This window comes from Mytilus edulis, chromosome 10 (assembly GCF_963676685.1).
Source record: "Mytilus edulis chromosome 10, xbMytEdul2.2, whole genome shotgun sequence".
NCBI lineage: Eukaryota > Metazoa > Mollusca > Bivalvia > Mytilida > Mytilidae > Mytilus > Mytilus edulis.
In genome coordinates, this window is record NC_092353.1 from 44,646,618 (window position 1) to 44,668,694 (window position 22,077).

The following is a 22,077-nucleotide window of genomic DNA, read 5'->3' on the forward strand; positions in this document are numbered from 1 at the left end:
GTAAGGGGGGTAAATCCAAACATACGAAACATTGTATGTCAACTGTTTTTGAATTACCTCCCTTACACTGCTTTTAGATTGTCTTAATTGTCCATTGACCAGAAAAACCTAGTTTCCCCCTTTTTTGCCCCTAATTCCAATACCTTTTGTGCCATAACCCCTCAAAGTCATTACTTACCATCCCTTAATGGTATGGAAACTTGTGGTATAATTTTAGAGAGATTCATCCACTTGAAACACAAGTTATTGTTTGAAAACTACAAAAATGCTTATTTTGGGCCCCCTTTTTGGCCCCTAATTCCTAAACTATTGGGACCATAACCCTCAAAATCAATCCCAACCTTCCTATAGTGGTATTTAACCTTCTGGTAAAAATTTAAAGAGATCCACTTAATCTAAAGTTATTGTCCGGAAACCAAATGTGTCTTCGGACGACTCAAAGATTTTGTTTGCGGCCGTATAAAAACTTACCATTGACCAATGAACCATTAAAATGGTCAAGGTCAAATGAAACCATGGCAGACTGACATGTACCTATTACAATCATACCATACACCCTTAGACACACATACTGTGGATTTGGGAAAACTTGCATGTTCATGTATATTTAATTTTGTGGTTTTGCTCAAGTCTGCATACATGTCTATAGGAAACATGTCATTTGTTGACATTTAATTTCATGGTTCACCTATATCTACAAAAATTGGTATCCCAAGGGATAATAAAGAATCCACAGTATTATGATTTTTGTCGCAGGCCAGACAAAAACGGATATTTCCTAGGATTTTGGTTTTGGTTTTTAAAAACCGTTCAAGAAACATTGACAGGTGAAGTGCTTACTTTGGCTATGTTCAGGGCTTACTTTGGCTATGTTCAGGGCTTACTTTGGCTATGTTCAGGGCTTACTTTGGCTATGTTCAGGGCTTACTTTGGCTATGTTCAGGGCTATATATAACACTAATTTAGCAAGATGCTTTTTAATTGTGTAATTGGTTACATAATGGCATTACCATCAAACATCTTTGTAACAAATAGATATCTAGATTTCTAAAATAATTTTCTGTACAAGTGATGAAATGTTTATTTACTTATTGACTTTTAAAGTTCTAAAAATAATGCTCTTTTTCCACATCAATTCTTCAAATTACATTCATATCGATTGTTGTTTAAGTTTAAAACCTATTTACAGACTTGTTAGGTTGTCTTAATTGTCAAAGTACTGTTTTAATAACTAACCAAGACTACTTTCAAAATTGCTATTTTAAAACAACCTGGCATAAGGCTTGTAACATCCTAGAGAAATTTAATACTTTGTTTTCCAAAAGTTATATTTCTTTAATCAGGATTGTTTGGTAAAAATTGGTCAATTTATATTTTAAAGTTTTGAGAAAAATGTGGAAACAACCTCCAATTTAATGAATCAAGAACTTTAAAAGTGAACAAGTAAACTAAATGTTTTCCTTACAAAACATATTCTAATGTTAATTTTAAAAAATCAACAAAGAAACAATTTCTTTTCTGATAGTCGATGGAAAACATTTTATTAATGGAAATACCATTCACATCTCTGGTACCTATATAACATAAATTAAAGGGAGGACAAAGAGAAAAGCAAGAAGCATCGATGTCTATAAATGCATAACTTGAATATATAATATCTACCTCAGTTTTATAATTCATCATACCATACCTGACTGCCTTATTACAGTATGTCTTACATCGGAAACATCTTTATAATATCAAGAACCATTAAAGCAACTTATATAACATTAGAAGCAGCATGGTTACAAAAAAAACACAGAAATACAATTTCATACACATAACTTCAAATAATTTTAAGTTGAACTGATTTCTACTTAGGCAGGGTTGTTTTGAACAGGGTGAAATTTAAAGGTCTTATTCTAACAGTACTTTCTAGTAAGAAGATTGTTCTAGCCCCAAAACCTAATTAACATCCAGATTGTCCCACAGTATGAAGCAACTTTCAAGAAAACGGGAGGTGAACTAACAAATGGACAGGTAAAACTCTTGAGCTGCACTCAAAGGGAGGTAATTTTTGATTTGCACTAAAGAAAAGGAACTTTTGAAATGTTCACTGTAAGAAAGCTGCACTTAACATTTAACTGATTGAAAGGTACGTTTTTTGGTGGCTCTAAAAGAAGGCCATATTTTAAATAAATTCAAAAGAAAGTTATGTTTTTAGTTGCTCTAAAAGAAGGGCATGTTTTAGACAAACTCTAAAGAAAGGTACCTTTTAAGCATGAAGTTAAGATGTGAATAGTATGACAAAACATATATGATGACTATTTACACAAATGTTGTCCTTACCCATTAATATAAATAATATCTGTACATGTCATTCAGATATCTTAATCATAAAGACTTAGATGTATGAAATCAGATTTCACATATGTTATGGTTGTTTAAATGGAATTAAATTCAATCTAATCCTCGTCTTTCTCGTGACAGAAATTTTGCATGTATAAAAGCAGTTAATGTAAATTTGATGTTGTTCAATCTTTGACCTTCCAAGAAGTCTCTACCAAGATTGCATTTTTATATTATGATCATTATTATGGTAAGGAACTTGCAACAATGTGAATAAAATATATTCTATTTGTACATTTATTAATTATTTAATTAGTTTGTATCCAACCAAGTGAGACCCTCCTGGGAAGTCAAGGTCCTTCAACTACCCCATCATAGTGGTATTTTTTATATTTTTGAATAAAGGGTAAAAACTTTTTAAATTTGTCATACACTTTTAATAGGTGTTTAAAACTTTACATTTTGCATTCTTACAAATTTGCACACACAAAAAATGAGAAAAAAGAACCCCAAACTTTTTAAAAAGTACATGAACTTCAAATATTTACACACATGAATTTATCATTATAAATACTAACATTTCCTTAAGAACAATTAACTTTCTAAAACAAGTAACATGAACAAGTATAAAATATACGTTAAAATATGAACTACAAAGTTTACTGTAACAAAACCTAAACAACTGATAAATGAATTCTGTTTAATGTTAAAATACATTGATGATAAAAATTTGGGAGACATCATAAAACTCAAATATATATTTTTGCACAATACAAATTATGTACAGACAACAAGATTTTATTTCTCCAAACATTGGAAGTTTTCTTAAATATTAACACAAATTTATCTGGATTGCAAAACTTTTTCTTTCAACAGACAAAATTCTTGTACAATTTACAACCGAAGGAAAATATGCCAACTACTTAAGATTTATTCATTATATTCGGATTCATTCAAAGAACTAAACAATTTGGTAACATATACACTGCAACCTGCTTTTTACATCCCTATTCAAGATATTTGATTTTGTTTTTTTCTTGTCTTGTCTGCTTGGAGCTAAACTTTTCTAATTTTGGGGAGTCAAATTTTAACTTATCTGCTGTCAATATGACAACAGATCAAACATCAAGCTGTTGTATTTCCCAGTCTCATTTTATATTTAATAAAAACAAATTGACAATATGACATTATTATGTTGGTGATGACAAATGATAGCTATACACTTGATATTTTAGTCATTTTTAGAAAGTTTCTGAGTAACTAAAATGTAAAAGACCATCAAGGATGCTCTTAATGATTTGTGTTCTTGAAATATGATGGGAAATATTGTTCAGCTGCCAACATGACCTAGATAGAAAATTTTTGAAGAAAAAAAAAAATTTGTTTACGATTATTTCAACCACAACCTATTATTTCAATTAACTGTGGATGTATCTATAGAAAGACTACTAGTGGAATTTAAGTATGAACTATACAAGTGATAGTATAAAACTTTATTTAATGAATGTGCGTAAAGCATGTATGAATTATTGGTGTTTGATCACCAATTGTATATTTTCCATACTAAAATTATAAAAGAACTTATTCTGCTTATTACACTGATTGTGGCAAACCTAATATATTGCTTCTTAAATCTAATGGGACTTATTCTTATTTAAATAATTTTCCTACATTTAATAGTTGTAATCCAATTTTGCACCAAATTGATGAAATATATTAAGATATATGTGAAAGAATATGTATCTTACAGTGTTTTGAGATCATCTACTTTGTATGAATTTGATCTTATATTTATATTTATTTTTACAAATGTTCAATGGAAAAAATTGTACATCGATGAAATTTGAAAATAAAACCTATGAAATTTCTTCATGTATCAGATCCTGTCATTATAATAATAGTGGATCTATATAAAATACACTCGTATGTACATGAATTACACCGAAAAAAAGCCCTCCCGTGGTATGCTCCTGAAAAAATACAACTGCAACTGGTTAAAAGATAAACAACATAACCTGAATTACATTTTAGATGCCATCTATGAATAAAACCAATATCTTGTCAGTATTACAGTTACATGCATTCACAGCCCTGAACCATGTTCAAAAATAAACACTTATTATTTATACTATTCCATTCCATGTAACTGTCACTGTTAAAATGACTTAATGTTTATTTACAACTTTGATATCAACAATGGCTGGTGTCCGTGATTCTAATGACCTGAAAAGACACAAATAGTTTTTGATAAAAATATAACCATTTTTTCTTAATTTTTATCAGTAATTGAACAATACTGTGGATTCATTAAGTTTTTGTAGGTTTCATGGATTTTCTAAAGGTGTGAATATGGATTTTGCTGAAACCACAAAATTAAATATCCACGAACATGTAAGTTTTCCTCAATCCACGAAATTGATACCCACTAACAGAGTTCGCGAAAAGTGGTGGTCTTTAGGATTTTACCACCAAAATTTTGCATAGGACTGACACAATTTTAGTATTTTTCAATAGAATTAATAGTGAGGACCAGTAGATTTTCTTCAAGCACCACCAGGGAAAATAAGATTTCGCGAACTCTGCACTAAAATAAGTGAATCAACAGTATCGTATGCAAAACTAAATTACATTAGAAGATAAATGACCTAAAACATTCCATCTTAAAAACATCAATTCATGTACATTTCATCTATAAACAAAGAAACCATAGATTACCAGGGTTATGTTCAATATCGTAGCAGCTATGTAGTGGCTACGTAGCTGCTATCAACATCTATGTAGCAAGCTGCTACACGTTCAATAGTCAAAATCTACATACTACAATATTGAACTTGGCCCTGTTGGCATGTCTAGAAGAATCCTCAATGCTTTTTTTAAGAAATACTGTGAATTCAGAAACTAATGTCTGTATCTACAATGATAAACCTGATATTGTTGAATTTTTAGCATCAATAAAAACATAACAATAACATTTTCTGAATTTGAGTATTAAAGAACTCTTGAAGTTTCATGTTTGTAAGGTTACGTGTTACCTATAAATAACAGTGCCTGTAAGAAGAAAGACAACTCTATTTGCCTGACATCACTGCTTATGTGCAACAAATAGGCTTTATATTATTATGCCAAATTATAATATAAATTATGTTGCTTGAGTGTTTTTCTCTTTAACAAGAAAACCAATTAATCATTTTTTTTCATAAATTATCCCACAAAATTTTGTGAAAATATTTTCTGTGTCATTGTCTGCATTTAACAATCTTTATAGAATTTCATAAATATCAATGAATCATTGTATTAAACACAAAGGAAAAACTGAATTATCCAAGAAAAACTATCTTACTTATTTGAATGACAGTGTTGATTTGATAGAGACATGATCTGATGGGAAAGTGGCATTTGGTATGCCACCTGTTTCTGTAATGGCTGCTTCTGATGCTACCTCCAGCACACCGACATTATCCAAGCTGCTAGCACTATAAAATATATAGTCCACAGCAGCCCGCATCACTCGATTATAACTTGTTACTGTTGGTTCAGTTCCCTACAAAAGATTCACAAGGATTAATTACTTTTTTGATTTCTTTATCAATTACTAATTATTAAACTAAGATTAAGAAATCCAATTCTGAAATGTTTTGATTTGATTTTGATTTCAATTAATAGGACGAGCTAACCACTACAATCCAATGATTGAGATATTTTCATCAATTAATGGGACGAGCTAACCACTACAATCCAATGATTGAGATATTTTCATCAATTAATGGGACGAGCATCCAATGATTGAGATATTTTCATCAATTAATGGGACGAGCTAACCACTACAATCCAATGATTGAGGTATTTTCATAAATTGATTCTTATTAAGTTAAATAAATTTGGGAATGTGTCCATTTATAAAGGGGCATGACTTCTGTTACAAGCTTTTGTCTATATAAAAAAACCCAGCATTGGTTACAAAGTGTACTCGATCATTTTAAGCAGAGTATTATATAGTTTCTATTCATACTAACCTGTGTTGATAAATAAGAACTTTTAATATTAGATGATGGATGCTGGAATGCTCTGTACAGCTGATTGAATAAAGCTTTCTTCTACAAAAAATTAAAATATTATCAATAACATTTAAAATTCACTTTATAATTTTTATTTTTATTCTGGGAACTACTTTATCTGTACTGAAACATTAGATTTGTTTTCTGTTTACACTTGTTTTTAGTTTTCTGCTGCTAAACTTTTTTCCACAAAAATGTCTGATAAAAGTTTTGCTAATAGAATTCCTTGAATACAGACAATAATGTAATAGCAACCATTGGTTGATTTAAAAAGGATACCACAGTTAATGAAAAGGCTGACAGCTTGGAAATGGTAGAGATTATCCTCTAACGGATCATAGAATATATATAATTAACTAATTTTCAAGAATTATATATATATATTCAATAAAAGATTTAAGATATTGTAAAGATCAATAGTGAACATTATCCCTTGTTTAATATATATTGCAGTTGCAAGCTCATTCAATATAAAAATCTCCTCTACCAATATTGATGCAATAACTGTATTATACTAAAAATATCAAAATGTGTCGATCTATAACCCAGTAAATATCAAAATATAACCAACCGGATCAAATTTAACATTTTCAAAATTTTCTTAATCACATGACCATTGTCAATAATTCTTTATCACAAGTTGCAGATAAACTAACAAAATGATATTATCAAGAACTGACATTGTGATATACATGATATATATACTTACACTTCCATCAGGCATGTCAACATTTTCTATACTTTGAAGCTGGTCAATCATGTCATCAGACAGGAAGCCTTCCAAAACTAGCTGATATCCAGGACTAGTGGCCTCAGAATTAAAGTCACCACATAAAATATGAGGATTACTATCACTTTCAGCTAAGTTTAATAAAGCTTTTATGGCACATGATATCTAAAAAATAAAACATTGTAAAAGTTATCTTACTGTTGTTCTTATTCACATTTTTACGGGTTGCATCATACACAAAATTATTATAATTGACTTAAGTTAAATCTGTTTATTTCATTTTTCTATAGAAGAAAATTTAAACGAAGTGCCTCAAAACAAATTTAAACTGAGATCTTTTGCTTCCTTTTGATACCTCCCCTATAAATGAATTTAATAACCAATAAATGTGAAAACTTATCACACTGTATAGCATGCTCACAAATTTAAAGGAAGCTATGATTCATAGTTCTTAAAAAAAAGACAGCGAAGAAGGTTTACAAATCTTGAACCAAAATTTAACCTTTTAGAAGATCCTAAGAAAGTCTAGAAAAAAATGTGATAGAGCTCATAAGTTCATAGTTTAGTTTTTAGTGATATAGCAATTAGCAACATCTTGTGTTTTATCATGAAAAAAACTAAAACTCATAATTCATTTTTTATCATATGTTTTTTGGCTTACCTGAATACATTGAATATCTGGGACTTCCATTTTGCCCCACTGTACATGAATATTTCCAACGGTAACAACATTATTAGTAAAGTTACATTTGAGTTGTGTCAGAACCACTACATCAGGTTTATCCATGTATTTCTGAACTGCAGCTTTAACACCAGAATCCAAACTGGCATCTTCAACCTCCTATAAAATATATGTTGCGGTTAAGAGATGACAAAAAAACTTTCTTGCAGGGTTGGCAAAAACCCGGGTTTTATGAGTATTGCCCAGCCCAGTGGGAAATACTGGGAAAACCCGGGTTTTACTGGGTTTTAGTGGGTAATACTCAGTCAGGGGACTTACTGAAATAAGTGATTTTTAAATCACTTATTTGAGTAGCAAATTCGAAGTTTTGTCACAAATTAGAATTTTGTAGTTTTTTTCAAAATTTTAAACACATAGGTGTTAAATAATATCTTTTAATTATTAAAATTGAAAAAAATTAACTTTTTGCTTCTTTTAAGAAGCAAGGTTAATGCCTTTGATGCTATCATTTAGCTGAAAATTCTATTTTAGTTGAAAAAATGCTATAATAATGGCTTTACATAATGAACTGATACTTTCTTAAAAGATTTTTCCCAGCAGTGGGAGCATTTTTCCTGTGAAGTTCAAGGTTTCATCTTTCAGATTATGTAATAAAATTCTACTGTTCGCGATAAAAATTTCACTGTTCGGGGGTGTTGAAATTAGTGGGGATTATTAAAATAATGATACTTAAAGAAGTGATTTTTGGGAAGGAAATTGAGGTATGGTACTTAAACAAGTGATTTTTATGTCATTATCCTAGATTCAGTACAAGGTCATCGCCTGAAATGACCTGGTCTTCCTAGACAACACAGATGTTGGTTCTGATAAGTTTAGAAACATAATTAGTCCCTGGATCATTAGTATTCTATATTTAAACTACATTAAAACTAAATCACTTAGTCTAGTGATAAATTTGTACTACTTAAATAGGTGATTATTAAAGAAAGATAACTCTTACTTTCAACCTTTATGAACAATATGTTACTTGAATCAGTGATTTAGAAAATCACTCATTTAAGTAAGTCCCCTGACTGATACTGGGCAATACTGGGTAATATAAAATACTGGTCTGAATTTTATATAGAATTCAGTGATCAAACACAAATTTTATACATTTATATATAACCTTTTTTGTTTGTTTTGTTTGGGGAACTGTCAATCATAAAGCAAAACACTTTTTTTTAAATAAATATAACTCCTATTAAGAATTAACAATTACATGTAAAAAAAATTACATTTAAGTAATGTATATGTACTGTCATTAGTAATTAGTAAGTAATTATTCAGATTAGAATGCAGATTTGTTTATGTAACAATAATCAGCCCTTTCAATTCTATAAGTGTTAATGGCATGACCCCTTAGGGTGTTTATGTAGCAATGTGACAAATGTATGAATGTATAACATTTGAAATTAACAATTCACTTAAACATTGCAATAATTTTTTTTTCAAAGTATGGATTATTGAAACAATGCTTAGTAATAAACAAGGTTTCCTTAAATGTGCAAATCTTGTATTTTGTCTACATAGAATTTTTCATTATTTTAGAAATGACTGTCAATAGTTATCTGTATAAAAAGTATATATTTAGCTGTAATACTACAAAACTACACCAAGACTTTACTATTTTGTGTTAAAATAAGCTTAAAAAATCATATTGCCCAGTAATGCCCAGTATTCCCCATTTCTGGGAGTATTGCCCAGCCCGGGAAAACCCGGGTTTTCCCACCCGGGAATTCCCGGGCGGGTAATACTTTGCCAACCCTGCTTTCTTGTGAAAGGACTACCAATCATACAACTTTATAGCAAGCAGAACTATTTAGCTAATTCAAAATCCTTGTAATTTGCCTCTTTTTCAGAATCTAAAGGACAAGGGTCATCTCAATCTCATTATTTTTACACAAAAATGAAAATAACATTATTTCATGGGATGGATTTCCATTGTTTACAGTACGCCCAGAGAGTTTGTAATCGCGAACTTTTATCACCGATTTCCGAGTGTAGCGGTGTGACACCGCGAATGACGGATTCTACTCCCAATTTCCTCCAAAGATTCTCTCCCAACACCGCGTGGCTGTTAATTGGTTTATTGCCCATCAGATGAACTGAAAATTAATGACGCGTGACAACATAATCGGATTAGCCAGATTTATTACCTTTGTACATTTAATCGATCTTGATTGCACCTGTGTGCTTTAAAATACGTTATTTAAATGTCCATTCATTGTCAGATAAAAGTGTGACATTTTTATTTAAAATAAGATAATTATTCTTGTATGTATATGCCCATGTCATTGTCATATTAAATAAAACGTAAAAACGTATAAAAATACGAATAAAACACTTATTTAGTATTTTCATTATAGTCCGATCAGGTCATAATTTTTGTTTTTTCAACAAAGTTTCAACAAAGATGATTTTACCACAATTAGAACCTTTTATGACCTACTCAGTGAATATCCGGTTCATTAATAGTTCAATATTATATAATCAATATCAACTGGCTTAAAACAAAATGATGTTTTTACGGTAATTTGTCCAATCTAAATCAAACCCTAGAGTTAATTTATCGGACCAACAAGTGAACTCTGTTACTTTCAATTTATTTTGAAATGTAAAATATTATGTTTCACTACCTCGGTAGATTACCGACTTGAAATATTTGAATTTAAAAAAGAAACTGTAAAGTGACAAATAGTTTTGTATGCAATGTGGCAGCCCTATATTCATAAATACTGAGATAATTCCCCGCCCAGACACAACACAATCATCACAACCTTATTTAATTATATGAAGAAATAAAATCATGTGTTTTTTATCTGTTATTGATCTTTTATTATTTAAAATAAAATTGGATTGGCGCAATCCGTATTTTACTGCTCGTTAAAAGTCCTCGGCGAAATATAAAAAGAAGTATTTCAACAATTTATACTATAGAATATTAAAATGAAATTATATCGTACTCGAAAGAAATATGTAAAAAAAATGTGGATCGGATTTTTACGATCGACACATTTTCACAGAGGATCTCTACCAACGCCCATCAGGAACTGAACGACATGCATCCTGTTTTCATCTACCATTAATGTATAGTGTTGACTATGAAAGTAATGTCCAGGTTTATGTCCTCTGTTGATTGAGAAACGTATAAATAAAAGGCTGATGTTCGTTTATTCAGAAAAGGAATAAAATTTAGAATCCGGTTAATCAATTGTAAAAGGACCTTCTAGAGCCTCAATCTTAACGCACACAAATGTCAATCATTACATGAATTTTCCCACGGTTATCCAGAAAGGTCACCTGAGTTTACTGTTACATGATACTATTTCCCGCCAAATAAAAATCTCGTGGACAAAATTGATGTCACTATTTTTAGCATTCTATATTGTGAGCGAAGTCAAGTTCAAGTTCAATCACGCACTGTTGATCACTGAGATGCGTGTCGTCTTCCCACGGCAATTAATTGTTTTAAAAATATTTAAAGATAACTGTTCTAAATACAACACAAAGGTTTACATTCATTGTGCGTAAATGAATATTATGCAACGACGAGTTGATGCAGCTATAGAAGTATTCCTGTTGTAGCCGAAATGTATTATATCCTAAAGTAATGCTAATCGTGAAGAGAAAATGCCGTAGACTTATTAAGCATAACGAATGGTGAATAGTATTTTCTTTTTTACTTGCATATACAAGTTTTAAGACACGTAATTTTCTTTAAACTCACTGCTCACATTTTATACCTTCAGCGTTAGTTTCCGTTTATTTTCACGCAAGTATGTCTCTTTTCGTAAGTTATATCAATTACCGATAAATAAAAAACGAGGTCATAATCAAGTATAGATTTTTTTTATAAAACTTTAATGCAATTGAAAGCATTAACAACAACGTTTTGGATTTTAAAACTTTTATTTTGTAATGGTAAAATGGAAATGGCGTAGAATTATTAGCATAACAGATAAGGAATAATATTTTCTTTTTTACTTGTAGTATAAAAAACTTTGAGACGTGTAATTTTTCTTTAAACTGCCCTCATTTATTCAGCGTTAGTCTCCGTTTATTGTTGCACAATTATATCTCTTTTAGTGAATTAAATATTTATTTACTGATAAAAAAACGGAAGTCAAAATCAAATATAGTTGTTTAAAAACTTGATTAAAATGTACAGAGTAACTGAAAGAATTAACAACGTTTTGCTTTTTATTTTAATCTTTCATTTGTTTCAAGCAATCAGATATAACCTGATAATCAATAGACAGGAAATACAATTGTTTAATTACATTAGAAATCTCACATACCTTGACTGTCGCGTGCCGGCATAGATCAGACGGATTAGGGCAATTAATTACCTGGTGTCACACCGCGTCACACCAGACTGGGAGAGATGTCGCTAATACAATAAACAAAAGGTAGCGGATTTACGCGGAAGTCGGAGGGAATACTCCCAAATTTCTCTGAGAATTTTGGGAGGGATGTCGGAGTTTCCTGGTGTTACACCAGGAAAAATATCGGAGTATGGAGTTTGGGATTACAAACTCCTTGGGCGTACTGTAGAACATTTTGGTGTACGCTTTTGAAAATATGACCTAGAATGCATCAGATTCTGAAACCGACTTTAGCACATATATAATGTATAATGAATTGTTTGGTATAACTTCAATAAGAAAGAAAACTAATAAACCTCAACACATCTTGAGGGTTTTAGGTTTGCGTTACTCGTTCTTTACTGAATACAAAGAAAAATTTTCCCAAAAGAAACGGGTACCAGTAATAATGTCAAAATATGTAAATCAAAAAGTTACCATACATGTTTTTAAATTTGTTCAGAAAAATCAAATTTAATGAGTTAGCTTGTCAACAAGCCATGATGACTTCAGTATAGTTAGTAAATGCTTTTCCTGATTTTACTTGTTTAACATTAACTTTGAATATCAGTACCTTGTTTGCAAGTGTTGCTAAGCTGCTGGTTTCACTTTTCACTAATGCAAATCTACTGTTTTTCCAAAATGTTGCTTCTCCTTCATCAAAATATTCTTGAGTTCTCTTTTTCATAATTCCTGAATAACCAAGGCTAAAAGAAAAGGGGTACCATGAAGAATAAAATGTTAAATTATTTTCATCAAATGAATGTACATTTCACTTATTTGTCTTTTCATCTTCTTTCATTTTTTTGCCATTGACAGTTTTTCTTTGATTTATTGTTGTGAATGTCTCCTGGTTCCTTTCAGCATCTTTTTTAAATGTCATTTTATGAATTTAGTTTTTCCTTTGTCTAAGCAGATGTGATGACATATTTTTAAATGGAGGTTAAGAAATTGAATGTTTTATGTAAGCTACACATGTACAAAAGCTATAAGATTTATAGTATATAAACAATTACAGTTTCCAATTTAAACCATAGTATCAGGAGTATGGCTCTGTGACTATCAAAATAGGATTCAATATTTTATGGATGAGAATCTCATCTTTTTTTTATATTAACATACACAATGCATGTTACATCTAACACAAAAGATAACAATGCTAATAGTTGTTGAATTTGAATGCATCAAGCACTTACAAAAATTGACCATGATTTAGATTAAAGCCTACGATGGGAGCCATGTGTCCCTAACCAGGGCTAAATATCTAATTGTATACAGTAAACCAACTTATTTTTAAGCTACATATTTATTTTAATGAGTAGAAAAATAGCTTGAATATAAATTTTCCTGAATATGTAAAACTGGAATCTTTAATTTCCTTATATAACATGTATAAATTAAATAACTACATTAAGAAAATTTTACAGCGCAAAATTAAATCGCCTAAAAAAAGAGATAGACCCAAAATAAAGTACATGTACATACAAAAAAATTTGGTTTACAGTATACACCCAAATAAACATATATCTCTTTGACTTTATGTTTTGATATTGTTGAAAGAAGTCCCATAACTATGGAATGACAAATAAACAAAACAAATTTCCAACCAAACTTTTTCAAATTATGATAGCATTATTTGTATATACAGCACTACTTCAAATAGAAATAATAAAATCTCACATTTTTGTCCAGTGTTAAACAATAAATGCACATAAATATTTCTGAATTATCATTATTAAATGCAATCGCAATTATTTTTTTGTGTGTCAGCTGTGCCAGGTATTGCTTCATTTTTTTCAAATATCTTGTTTTAGTTGTTTTTTTTGTTAACATAATTATTATTATACTGCAACTAGTTGTGCTTATTTCCTTAATAATATAGAAATATTTTTTTATAGTAGTATATTTTGTGCAATATCAATTCTTCATGGAACACTTTTTCCAGTCAGGGGTTCATTAAATGATGAAAATAAGTTTGAAATCGGATTTACAATTTTAAAAGCTATCAATTTATTAATTTAAGTTGCAGTATAAAAACAATACTAGGTCAATGTAATAACAAGAATGTGTCCATAGTACACGGATGCCCCACTCGCACTATCATTTTACATGTTCACTGGACCGTGAAATTGGGGTCAATACTTTAATTTGGCATTAAAATTAGAAAGATCATAGTTAACATGTGTACTAAGTTTCAAGTTGATTGGACTTCAACTTCATCAAAAACTACCTTGACCAAAAACTTTTACCTGAGCTTCACACTATCTTCTTCTTTGTTCAGTGGACCATGAAATTGGGGTCAATACTTTAATTTGACATTAAAATTAGAAAGATCATATCATAGGGAACATGTGTACTAAGTTTCAAATTGATTGGACTTCAACTTTATCAAAAACTACCTCGACCAAAAACTTTAACCTGAAGCGGGACGAACGAATGGCCGAACGGAGGCACAGACCAGAAAACATAATGCACTATCGAACGTGGGGCATAAAAATATGAACTATTTTGTATTCAGCATAAAACTAGAGAAGGGCTCGGTACAACCTCACCCTTTCCCAGTTTCTCAGTCTCATAGATTTTTTTTTTTTATTTTTTGGCATTCACCTAATATTCTAAATTTATTTGTTTGTTTTGTGTTCCATTTTAATTTTTAATTTTTACTTACCTTAACATTGCAGGTTGAAGAAGCTGTTCAAAGTATTTTGGTTCAACTTCTTGTAAACACACTACATCAGCATCTAGATATTGAAACTCGGACATCATTTTTTGGTGACGCTTCTCCAATGAAAGAAATTCAGAAGGTGTGAATGAATAGTCATTTCTTTCCAAGTGGCACTGGGCTAATATATTGTAACTAACAACAGTAAATTGTTTTGAAGAGTCACTACTTTCAGCCTTAAACGACGGATTTTGAATAAACTTCCTATTAAATAAAGGTCCTAGTTTTCCAATACTGTCTATTTTTGATTGAACACTATCTGATGTCTGTTGTGGTAAGCTATCAAGAACTTCTTTACTGTTACTATCAGGGACATCAGCTTTATTAACCATCACATAATCATCCTCGGTGCTGTGTGTCGTCACATCATCCATATATTGTGTAACTTGTGCACTATTTTCCTTTTCAGAAGGTTGCGAAGTTTCCCCATTTTCTTGAACAACCTGTTCTTCTGTGACGCATGCTTTTTTAGCTTCTACATTTTCTTGTTCAGATTCCTCAACATCATCTATTTTCCTTTTCTTTGATTCTGGTTGTCCATTTAGATTACCATCAGTACAAACTGGCTCCACAGCCTGATTAGATTCAACTTCCATAACTTCTGGTTCATTAGTGACAGAGTTCTGAACTGGTACTGGAGTTTCATCAACTGCAATTGGTTCAGACTGAACTGGTTCTTCGTCTGGAACTACGACTGCTTCTTCTGAGACAGATTGTGAGTCGTCTGATATCTGAACAGCTTCTGATAGGGCTGGCTCAGCAACAAGTGAAGATGCTGTATCTTCATCAGATATTTCCACAGCATCTGAGGCTGCCTCGATATTGATAGTTGGAACTTCCAGTTTTTGTTCTGGTTTTGGTTCCTCAGCTTTCTCTTCTTCCTGAGATTCCTTTGCTGCCTCAGGTTCATCTGGGACCTGTTCTGTAGGTGGTTCTTCAGATGATGTTTCTTGGTCTTCTTTTTCATCGGGCTGTGTTTCTTTTGGTAAATCTTCTGCACTGTCTTCTTCAGGTTCTGTTGTCTCAACTTCTTTTGTTTCTTTTTCTTCTTCTGATTTTTCAGAAGTTTCTTTTTCTTCTTCTGATTTTTCAGAAGTTTCCTCCACTTCCTCTTCCATTTGTTTCTCTGTTTTTTCTGGCTCTTGATCTACTTTTTCATCTGCCTGGGGTTCTTCTGTGTCTTTAGTACTTTCTTCCTCTTCCTCAGCTTTGTCTGCAGATTCTTCAGTAGTTTCTTCCTCTTTTTTTGGAGTACCCCTTCTTGACCTTGCTGGTCTAGATGAAGGAGAAGGTGAAGGTTTTTCTACTGCCTTGGCTCGCCTTCCACGAGGACTTTTTACCTCTACTTCAGGTGTCTTCTCAGTTGCAGCTTCCTCGCTTTCTTTACTTTCCATTACATCAGAGGTATCCATCTTCTCAAGTACGACCTGTGGTGAAGGAACCTCTTCTTTCTTACCGCCTCTACTACGACTTCTTGATGCTGCAGGCTTAGGTGTTGTTTTTGGAGATTTCTTTGCAGGACTTGGGCTTGGTGTTTTGGCTTTAGCAGGACTTTTAGCTGGAGTCTTAGCTCGTCCTCTGGGTGTTGCTTTCTTGGGAGGCTCAGGCTCTTCTTCCTCCTCCTCCTCCTCTTCTTCTTCCTCTTCATCATCATCAGCCTCTTCTTCAGCGGGCTCTTCCTTTTTACCCCTACCCCTTGCACTCCTGCCACGTCCACCTTTAGGTGTGGCTTTTGCTTTACTTGGCGTTCCTGTTGACTTTCCTCTGCCTGACCTTGCTGGTGGATCTTCCTTTGGCTTATCAGTTTTACGCGTAGATGACCTTCCCCTACTTGTACCAGTCTCTTCCTCCTTATCTTTCACAACAGCTCTTGTTACACGACCTTTGGTGGGTGTTGATTCATCTCCTACAATATATTCATTTACATAATTATAAAATTCAGATAACAAATTATCTTAAATGTGCATTCAGAGGTTACTCATTAAGGAACAAATGTAAGTATATATTCTTAATTATGTATATTTCACCACATTCGACATTTTACATAAATGAAATACAAAGAACTTGCATCACAACTTTCCAAGAAGAATATTGGGTCAAATTTGAGTTTCTATTTGCCACAATCATTGTTTCAGACATTGAAATTAATTTTCTTACTTCCAGAAATACTTTTGACTATTAATCAGCTTGCTTTGGAATACAAGAATTTACAGTACAATGTAACCAAATACAACAAATTGCAGGTCAAGTTGGATTTTAATTGTCCCACCTAGGTTGTAGTCATGTTGCGCCAAATTGTCATGGTTTTGATGAGTTGATTAAATGATTAATTGTTGGTGTTTATTGCCACTTTCAGCACTATTGTCCATTTTATTGTGATCAGGTTTTTTTATTTGGTGGCCCGAGTGTCTGGAGAGAAACACATACCTTCAGCAGGAAAAAACACAACTCTAGTCAATAAAGATTGGAATTGAATGCAATTGCCCACATGCAGGGTTCAAAATCAAAATCTCAGTGTTAACAGACTAGAGCATGGATATAAAAACAAATTGAGAATGTCATACCTTGTCCTTTTAAAGCTGCCTTTGCACTTCTTCCTCTACAAATAAAAAAAAATATTGTTTACATTTTACGAATCTAACCAATCTTTTTTAATTTGAAATCATTTTTTTATGTTGCATTCTTTGATTTTCATTAATTCTATACCAATTCAGAATAAGGAAGCTTCTTGGTGAACAGGGGGTTCTATCAAATTTTACAAACATGCATAAAAATTTTTAAATTTAGATTGATTGAATTTTTGAAATAACATTATGTCACAATGTTTTATAAAGACACCTGCTTGTTGTTTAGAACTGGAATGTGACTGTTGGATATCTTTTGCAAAGTATTTTTTGACAATTATGAAAGTAAAATATCAATATATGTGTAATGCTCAAAGATAGTGGTTCTAACCTGCCAGTGGGTGCAGGACTTGGGCTTGCCTTCCTAGTGGCTTTTGCTGGACTTGCATCACTGGAAGCTGATGCTCCTCTGGCTTTTTTCACTGGTTCAGGCTCAGCCCTAGCTGGAGTCCTTGAGCTTCTGCGAGCTGGACCTGAACTTTCAGCTGCATCTCTTTTGTTTGCTCTTGGCATCTTGTGCTTTTATCTTCTCTGAAGAAAATATAGTAAGATGTAACATGGTATTTTAACTTTTCATGTAAGTATTTGTAACAACATTCTTCAGAATCCCTTTAAAACCAAGGATAAAGTACTCAGCAAGAAGTGAAATTGATTAAATTGAAAAAAACAATTTGACAGCTTTAGCCAAGGCCAATAATAATAAACAAGAATGTGACCAAAGTACACGGATGCCCCAATCGCACTATCATGTTCCATTAACCGTGAAATTGGGAAAAAAATCTAATTTGGCATTAAAATTAGAAAGATCATACCATAAGCAACAAGTGTACTAAGTTTCATGTTGATTGGACTTCAGTTTCATCAAAAACTACCTTGACAAAAAACTTTAACCTAAAGCGGGACAGATGGATGCACTGAAGAACACATGAATGGGCGAACAAACGCACAGACCAGAAAACATAATGCCCCTCTACTATCGTATATTTTTTTTTGGTTAACATAAAATCATAGGTTCTGACAGTTTTGATTAAAACATTAATTTAAATATATATTTCTTTAATTTATCAACTGCTGAAGTGTTGGGTTTTTTTTGTTCACCAAGACATGTAACATGTGTAATGCCAACTTTTAATTGCAGCATATTTATGACTTCTTGTATTACTGTTGCTTTCTGAGGACATCAGATCTTGAACTGAATAATTTAATAATTATTTCAACTGCCTTAAATGATTTTCATTGAATTGTCATAGATGTCTTTCCTCCCTCACCAGACATGACTTATAATAAGCAACAAGCTCAACCGTCCAGAACACATAGGTTCACCCAAAAAAAACAGCGCGATTATTAGAAACAAATACTTTTCCAGATAGGGGAAGATAGGATTTCTTCTTAAATTTCCCTTTAAAAAAAATTATATAAATATCTGTTGAACAAGAAAATAAATTGGTAAGGCATTATCATTCACTGTTGCAATAACCCAGATTACTCTTGAGGTTGGGGAAGTGTGACAGAATTGCTTCCCTTCATTAGAAAATACTTAGTCAGCTGTAATCGGTTGAGCTAAGGAAGTATTTGTTTAGCTCAGTCGGTATACATGCGAACAGACCCAGATTCCCTTGTAACACTGAGGTCCCAATACACCTTATCACTAATCCCGGCTGACCTGGCCACTTGAATTTTAGACACATAAAACAATCTCTTTTCCATTGTGGCGTCAGATATTTTGTTTTATGAAGTCAACATGTTACGGGAACCTGTGTGATATCCAGTAATGGGGGACAAATAGCGATAAGGTGTATTTGAGTCCTGGGAGTGGGAGACAAGCAATTTTTTTATAGAAATTCATGCTCTCTGGTTACAAAAGAAAGAACCTGCATTGTTGACACTTTTAGCCCAGATACACTGCAACTGTGTTATATAATGACTTTTTTGTATGTCCATTACAGTGCCACATTGTAAGCATTACACTAGTACAGCTTACATGTACAAGATAACTTTTATTAAGAGTCCAGAAGCTCATTTTTTAAAAACTTTTGTTGGATTCTTTTTCCTTGAAGAGAAAAAAATTACAAGCCTGGGCCACATGTTTACATGTTAATGAACATACAGTGTATGAGGTTTTCCCATGCTAAAACAAAAGTGTGTGTTCACATGTGACTTTTGAGTAGCTCATTATATTTCTATTTCTTTCATGGGATCAATTTTTAAGGCTTTCAATTCTTTCGTCTGATAGGAAATAATACCATTGCACAGATTTGTAATGCCGGTAATCAACTAGAAATATGATTATGAAAATACATTTCGTAAAAACGAGGACGCCGATAAAGCAGACAAGACGACATCTGTTCACAGTGTATTTTGACACTTGTCTAGATTTTAATGGTGTGGTTTTGTGAAGCAAATATGACTTAATGTTTTAAATTTCATTTTTTATAGAAATTGATGCTTTTGTTTATATATCACCACCAAAACATCACCTACATTTGTGAAACAAGGATGCCGCCATAACAGGAAATGAATAATGTTTAAGCGACGATTGGTCAAGAATTTATTCAGCTCCAATGAGTAAAGTTATTTCCCTTTTCAACAAACAATGTTAAAGACACGGACTTTGAAAAGATTGCAAATCATAATTATTTATAAAAAAAATCGGTATTCCTTTCAACTACGTATAAAAAAATTTATGTTTATTTAATCGATGAAATTCGTGATTAAAAAGAATAAAGAAATGTACTTTATTTTTTTTTCACGAGACCTTTGTTTAGATGACCTAGTTATCGACCAATCAAATTGGCTGAGTAAACAAACAAAACCGTACCAAACGTAGTGCAAAAAGGCATCACATTAAGATCTAGAACTGCCACAGAATGCTCAAAACGGGTTTTTACAAAAAAATATAATTTGCCACAATATGTATTTTCCAAAAATGAGGGGGGATAGGACCTTTATCGGGACTCCGGGATCGGGTGTTTTAATAAAGCTCGGGATTTCGGGATCCGGGATTTCGTGTTTTTAAGCCCGGGATTTCGGGATCGGGACCCGTCTTACCCCTCTGAAAATAACCTCTATTTTATATAAAAAAAGATAATTTGACTGAAAAACTCAGTATCATGAAAGATCATGAAATAGAAGCGTAAATGACGGTCGACATACTTATACAAGATCATACAACGTCATAGCACAAGCACTAGACGTTCTGTCAATAGTATAAAAATATTGGCAATTGGAAGAAAATAGTGTCTATAGTATAAAAATATTGGCAATTGGAAGAAAATAGTGTCTATAATATTGGCAATTGGAAGAAAATAGTGTCTATATTATATTATATATATAGACACTATTTTCTTCCAATTGCCAATATTTTTATACTATTGACAGAACGTCTAGTGCCTGTGGTCATAGTGACATCACAATTGACCTTATCGCACTAAACCATAAAATAACATACTCGACGCCTGAATGTTACACACTTCATAGATAACGTCACAGTACCCAAATCATCAAGTTCCGAATGCCCACTATATTCAACAAAATGTATAGCTGCGGCAAGACATCTTGTTGCAAGATTTCTTTGAGACTTAACAATTTGTATTTTTATAGGATCTTTATGTTTATATATGACACGCGTTTCAACATATTAAGTAAAAATGTTTAAGGGAGGAGGGGGGGGGGGGGTATAATTTAACGTGAGGGTACCGTCCTAATTGCACCTATTTTTAAAGTTTTTTTCGCCTACGTTTTTTTTCCATAGTCCCTGGTGAGACATGAGACAAAAGTTTCCATTATGTATTTATTTTGTAGGTGTATCCTTTAATATTTCCCGGCCTTTATTTACAATATATTTACACCCATTTAATTTTGAATCTATCATTGTCTATATTGAATCATAGAAAAATGGGTTTGAACAGATCTCCAACCGATTCATGATTCTGTTATGATCAATGGACTACCCCTGTTTTGACTATTATGTCTGTTTTGTTCACGCATTGTTGTAAATTTAACTTCGGGAATCTGATGCGACTGTCGTACAAGTGGGAGGTTTAGCGCTATAAAATCAGTTTCCGAATCCACCATTTTCAACATAAAAATGCCTGTACCATGTCAGGAATGTGACAGTTGTTATCCATTTGTTTGATGTGTGTAAGTTTTTGATTTCATTGATAGGGACTTTCCGTTTCGAATTTTCCTCGAATTTCAGTATTTTTGTGATTTTACTTTCTACCCAAATTGCATCCATGCATGCTTAATAGTAAATTCACATCATTTCAAAATTGAAGAAAAAGATGTTTTGTTTTATTTCTTAAAACATTAAGAACAATTTGACATTAGTCCATGTCCATGCTTACAGTTCATTTTTCAAGAAATGAGCACCTGAGATCACCCTAAGTTTTGATGGGTTTCGTGTTGCTTAGTCTTTAGTTTTCTATGTTGTGTCTTCTGTACTATTATTTGTCTGTTTGTCTTTTTATTTTTAGCCATGGCGTTGTCAGTTTATTTTATTTTCTATCTATGAGTTTAATTGACTCTCTC

The 22,077-nt window shown here is 32.1% G+C and overlaps 1 protein-coding gene across 2 annotated transcripts; it reads right to left on the reverse strand.

The window, feature by feature from the left end:
* Positions 1 to 961: 961 nt before the first annotated feature.
* LOC139491266 (nucleolar and coiled-body phosphoprotein 1-like) lies at positions 962 to 20,113 on the reverse strand. Of its 2 annotated transcripts, none has more exons than XM_071278807.1 (10): positions 20,029 to 20,113; positions 17,879 to 18,078; positions 17,488 to 17,522; positions 14,870 to 16,829; positions 12,776 to 12,908; positions 7,775 to 7,954; positions 7,093 to 7,278; positions 6,342 to 6,422; positions 5,669 to 5,869; positions 962 to 4,551 (listed from the first exon to the last, which is right to left on the reverse strand). In XM_071278807.1, exons 2-9 carry the CDS (start codon positions 18,058 to 18,060, stop codon positions 5,669 to 5,671), a joined length of 2,958 nt encoding a protein of 985 aa, XP_071134908.1. In that variant the 5' UTR covers positions 18,061 to 18,078; positions 20,029 to 20,113; the 3' UTR covers positions 962 to 4,551. The 2 variants fall into 2 exon arrangements, with proteins under 2 accessions (XP_071134908.1, XP_071134909.1); XM_071278808.1 differs by lacking the exon at positions 962 to 4,551 and adding an exon at positions 5,359 to 5,376.
* Positions 20,114 to 22,077: the final 1,964 nt, after the last annotated feature.